General features: G+C 36.6%; 1 protein-coding gene across 1 annotated transcript; it reads left to right on the forward strand.

The window, feature by feature from the left end:
• The first annotated feature begins 297 nt into the window (after nt 1–297).
• LOC8268026 (triacylglycerol lipase SDP1) lies at nt 298–4,910 on the forward strand. The gene is made up of 3 exons (XM_025159276.2): nt 298–2,341; nt 3,132–3,275; nt 3,562–4,910. The coding sequence occupies exons 1-3, from the start codon at nt 923–925 to the stop codon at nt 4,591–4,593; spliced, it is 2,595 nt and encodes an 864-aa protein (XP_025015044.2). The 5' UTR covers nt 298–922; the 3' UTR covers nt 4,594–4,910.
• Nucleotides 4,911–5,767: the final 857 nt, after the last annotated feature.

Raw genomic sequence — 5,767 nt, forward strand, 5'->3', positions numbered from 1 at the left:
TATTAGAATGTCTCTAATTCGAGTTAGGATTTCGATAATACTAAATTAATCTTAAGTACCTTTGAAGTCGGATTTCGGATAATTAACAAATATACTTTATCTAATTACGTCATTAATCCACATATAAAATATTTTTGCATTTCCAACTAGAGAACACGTCATTTATTTGCATTTCTTCCCCTATCCAGAATTGTACGCCATCTATAATCCCGTTCAAACTTGCGTCACTATATCGCTATCTTTATCTCTTTCACGTTTCCCCATATTTCATAATCTTCCTATTTAATTCTTCTTTTCTGTCTCTCACTTTCACGTCTAACAAAATCCACGTTTGCTTCTTTTCAGAAGAAATTTAATCATCATTATAATCTTTTTTATTGCGTTTCTTGCTTTTCCCTTCTCCTTCTTCAATTCAATTGAGTCCAATTCCATTATTGGGATTTGATGCTTTTCGCGGATTCTGTAATCTGCCATGTGGTGTTTTAGAGACCCATTTTTCTGTTTTAGTTGTTTTACGGTTTGTTTAGCAAGATTCTGAGGAACCTATTTGGCTGGTTTTCTTGAAGATGTCTTGGATTTTCAAGAATTGAAGATTTGGGTGGATTTTCTTTGCTCAAGAGGTTGGATTCTGTTTCCTTCTCTTTTGATATCAATCATTCGTTCGTTCGTTCATTCATTCATTCATTCAAACTTTGAGACACAGCATAAATTCATTGATTTTATTGTCCTAGCCGTACATAGCATATGAGGTTCTTACTCAATTCTTGATTCTAAATTCGACTCCCTTGTGATCTCTCACTGTTATCATCTGAGCCATTGTTATTGTTTATTTCTTTGGTATTTGTTCATATTAGCAAGAAAACCTTGTTCTTGAGATAGGAATTATAAAGATTAAAAACTTTCACTTTTGTTTAGCCAAGAAATGGATATAAGTAATGAGGCAAGTGTTGATCCCTTTTCAATTGGACCCTCAACAATCATTGGTAGGACTATTGCTTTCAGAGTCTTGTTCTGCAAGTCATTTGCTCATTTGAGGCGTCAAATTTATCATGTGCTAGTGTATTACATTTATAGATTTAGGGATGTTTCTGCTTCCATGTTGTCTTGGTTGCATCCAAGGAATCCACAAGGGATATTAGCCATGGTGACAATAATTGCATTTCTATTGAAACGATACACGAATGTAAAATTAAGGGCTGAGATGGCTTATCGGAGGAAATTTTGGAGGAATATGATGAGAACTGCATTGACATATGAAGAATGGGCCCATGCTGCTAAGATGCTTGATAAAGAGACTCCAAAAATGAATGAATGTGACCTTTATGATGAAGAACTAGTGAGAAATAAGCTTCAGGAGCTTAGACATCGTCGACAGGAGGGATCACTTAGAGATATTATCTTTTGTATGAGAGCTGATCTCATAAGAAACCTAGGTAACATGTGTAACCCAGCCCTTCATAAGGGTAGGCTTCAAGTGCCCAAGCTCATAAAGGAATACATTGATGAGGTCTCAACTCAGTTGAGAATGGTTTGTGATTCTGATTCTGAGGAGCTTTCACTTGAAGAAAGGCTTGCTTTTATGCATGAAACAAGACATGCATTTGGGAGAACTGCTTTGCTCTTGAGTGGGGGTGCTTCCCTTGGAGCCTTTCATGTGGGTGTGGTAAAAACATTAGTGGAGCATAAACTCTTGCCCAGAATAGTCGCTGGTTCAAGTGTTGGATCCATTGTATGTTCCATTGTTGCCACCAAATCATGGCCAGAGCTGCAAAGCTTTTTTGAGGATTCTCTGCACTCATTGCAGTTTTTTGATCAGATTGGTGGGCTTTTTACTGTTGTGAAAAGGGTCGCAACACAAGGGGCTGTCCATGATATTCGGCAGTTGCAGTGGATGTTAAGACATCTCACATCTAATCTTACATTTCAAGAAGCTTATGACATGACAGGTCGAATTCTTGGGATCACAGTTTGCTCCCCTAGAAAGCATGAGCCTCCTAGGTGTCTTAACTACCTCACTTCACCTCATGTTGTCATATGGAGCGCTGTCACTGCTTCTTGTGCCTTCCCTGGTCTTTTTGAAGCTCAGGAATTGATGGCAAAGGACAGGAGTGGAGAAATTGTTCCATATCATCCACCCTTCAATCTGGATCCAGAAGAAGGATCAGGAGAATCTGCACGTAGGTGGAGGGATGGTAGCTTGGAGATTGATTTACCAATGATGCAATTGAAGGAACTGTTCAACGTCAATCACTTTATTGTGAGTCAGGCAAATCCTCATATTGCTCCGTTGTTGAGAATGAAGGAGTTTGTGAGAGCTTATGGTGGTAATTTTGCTGCCAAGGTATGCTCATATGTCTTCAAATTTGCTCTTTTTCTTAGCCCAACTCAATTTGCATTATTCATATGTATTGGCACTGTCTTTTCATAGTTATGCTATTTTTGTACAGATATCTATTGAAGATGTCTGTCTCTGTGTTTCTTTTTCTTTTCTTTTTCCATTACATAACTTGATTATCTAGTTGCATCCATTCAATTTCCTTGCTTGGATAGAATACGTTTTGAATTTGCTCTCTCCACATTTATATTATTTAGATTTAGATTTAGCTTCCTGTCTTTGGAAATTCTGTCTCATTGTTTGGTTATTGCTCAGCATTAACCATCAAGACTTAGCTGGAAATAGAGAGGCAAAAATAGCATAATGGCCTTTTCTGCATATATCTTCGTTTATGAGTGGCAATAGAACACTCTATATGCAGCACTACATGGCATAAATTCAGAAGCTGAGACCTTTTTCTGCACAACACACTTTATTTAGGCAGTAGCTGTACACTCTAGGGGACTCTGAGGATGTATACTGTAAACTAGAACAGAAATTACTTCCTAGTATGACATGACCTCTCTTTATAATTATGCTTATCAGTGGCATTGACTAAGGGTTTTAAACTGGATTGCTATTTTGAGCATGAGATGTTGCATGTGCTACATTGAATTGGTGCTCATACACTACCAATCATCAGAGCCTTTTTCCTATGCAGATTACCATGCATAAGCCAAAGATCAAAGACACAATTCAGTTATCATTTGTTTTCTTTACAGTCTCCTGATAATATGAAACTTCTTTTATTTTGCAGCTTGCTCATCTCACTGAGATGGAAGTAAAGCATAGATGCAATCAGGTACTGGAACTTGGTTTTCCATTAGGAGGACTTGCCAAGCTTTTTGCTCAAGAATGGGAGGGCGATGTCACTGTTGTTATGCCTGCCACAGTGTCTCAGGTATGTGTAAAATAAAGGTTTACCCTATATCATGGCTGCAATTTATTTTATGGTTTTAACTTCTAAAGCGTGAAAATCTGTGAGCATTTCAAGATAACAAGAAATTTTTTTGAAACAAAATCTCCAACAATGGAACTTTTCTTATTCAAACTGTTATTGTACATCTCCATTTTGTATGTTGTCAATTATTTGAAAGGTTTTCAGACTTTAACATGCAAATCAAATGACAATCTTTGCTTTGATGACTGGCTAGCTGTTTAATTCTGAGTTCTTATTTGCTATGCAGTACTTGAAAATAATTCAAAATCCAACTCACATGGAACTTCAAAAGGCAGCCAACCAAGGGAGAAGATGCACATGGGAGAAACTTTCAGCCATAAAAGCTAACTGTGGCATTGAGCTTTGTCTTGATGAATGCGTTGCAATCCTCAACCACATGCGTAGGCTCAAAAGGAGTGCTGAGAGAGCTGCTGCTGCTTCTCATGGTCTAACCAGTACAGTTGCCAGCACTGTCAAATTTAGTGCTTCTAGAAGGATTCCTTCTTGGAACTGCATTGCTCGAGAGAACTCGACAGGCTCACTTGAAGAAGACCTCCTTGCTGATGTTGCTTCCACATTCCATCAAGGTGTTGGTGGATCTGGAGCAGCAGGAACTACTGGTAGAAATATGCGGACCCACCGTTATGTGCATGATGGAAGTGATAGTGAATCAGAAAATGCTGATTTAAATTCCTGGACAAGATCTGGTGGGCCATTGATGAGAACTACTTCTGCAAATAAATTTATCGACTTCGTTCAGAATCTGGATGTTGATACCGAATTGGCCCGAGGCTTGATGGTTTACCCTAACTCTCCAGTGGCTCAGATGGGAAACAGGGATCCATACTGTCAGAGCCCTAGGCTGACAACACCGGACAGGAACTCTGAAAGTGAGTATGATCAGAGGGATTGTAGCAATAGGCCATCTCTGAATAGCTCTAGTATTACAGTCGCTGAAGGTGATCTTTTGCAACCAGAAAGGACTCATAACGGGTTTGTGTTGAATGTTGTAAAGAAGGAAAACCTGGCAATTTCCAAGAGGACCCCAGACTTAGAAAACTACAACAGTGAAGTTCCGGAATGTGTTCAGCTTGACTGCCCAGACAGGGATATGGATGCGAGCTCAGCATCTGATTATGCTGGCGACGATGATGACGATGACAATGATGATGATGTCACTGCACCAAGCTTCTTGAATGAGAGAGCTCCAAATCCTACTTCCAAAGCCGATTCTGGAGTACAGGATGGACGGCATCAGCATTTAGAAGAAAAATTGTGAGGGTCATTTTAGTTTTGCATAAAATAGTTCGGTGGGGTTGATTTGCAGGAACAGGAAGCCCTGATTTCGGGGATCACTGGTTGTAGACTGACCAGAGATCAGGAATCATTCCTGGGTCACCATGATTCCAAGCATCATTGATGAAGACAGTAAAGGGATGTCCATAAAACAGAAGATTTGAAACCGAAAACTGAGGGAAAATCTCAAAGTTTTGGCTACAGAGCATGTACATACCATGAAATGTACTCTTCATACATAAATAATTTATATTTGACATTTTTAAACTCAAATAAAACTTTTTAAAATAAAAACATTTACATTTATTTGTTAATTAGCTAACAGGAATCAGTTGGTATGTTCAATTAAAAATTTAAAAATGACCTTTTTTAAATGAATTAATCCAGTTTAGACTTTTTAAGTAAATTAGTTTTATATTGTATTTAATTGAGATTTTTGTATTTCAATAAAATAAAAATTAATTTAAAATCTTATATAATCAAATTCGTAGTTAAATTCTAATAAAGTATAAAATTAGTTATAACTAAATGAATTATAATAAAGTAAGTAGAATTTTTAAATGTAATATATTCTATAATACTAAAATAGCTCGATCAATTTTATTATTTTTTTTTGTCATTATTCTTAAATAAAATGAAATCTTTAATAGATTGTAATAAAATATAGCATCAAAAAATTTATAATTTTTTTATAAATTTTGTAGATTTACAAATTTATGAATGGTCCTGGACCCGTTTTACGGGGGGTAAATATCCGTAATTTAGGGGAGGTTCTGTCAAATTTTCGGCAAAATCCTCGAGTCCAATTTAATTCTAGGCAGTCGACCTTAGGGTCTAAATTTAGGAAAAATTTCGAATGTCTATTAATTGTATGTCTTTTGTTATTAGATAATTGACCTTCCCTTGACTCCACCCGAGGCGTTGGAGCGGACTGTGGAACGCATCAAATCTGTGAGTTAAAGTCATTTAATCTTTGCGCTATTGCTAGTCTGATTTTAATATGCTATTTAGAATTTGTGCTTAATATGATTATTAGTATCGCAAGATAAATGATTTCATTTGATTATTAATATTTGAAATAATATAAATATTATTATTAGTATGTTATAATAAGATAAGCGTTATTATTTTTCCCCTCAGAAATTGCACGTTGTTTT

This window comes from Ricinus communis, chromosome 10, assembly GCF_019578655.1.
Source record: "Ricinus communis isolate WT05 ecotype wild-type chromosome 10, ASM1957865v1, whole genome shotgun sequence".
NCBI lineage: Eukaryota > Viridiplantae > Streptophyta > Magnoliopsida > Malpighiales > Euphorbiaceae > Ricinus > Ricinus communis.

Bases quoted from the DNA above. Each gene is read 5' to 3' on its own strand.
- LOC8268026 (XM_025159276.2), top strand. From the start codon at position 923: ATGGATATAAGTAATGAGGCAAGTGTTGATCCCTTTTCAATTGGACCC. The intron at 2,342-3,131 runs GTATGCTCATAT...TTTATTTTGCAG, and splicing joins GTGGTAATTTTGCTGCCAAG to CTTGCTCATCTCACTGAGAT. The intron at 3,276-3,561 runs GTATGTGTAAAA...TTTGCTATGCAG, and splicing joins TGCCTGCCACAGTGTCTCAG to TACTTGAAAATAATTCAAAA.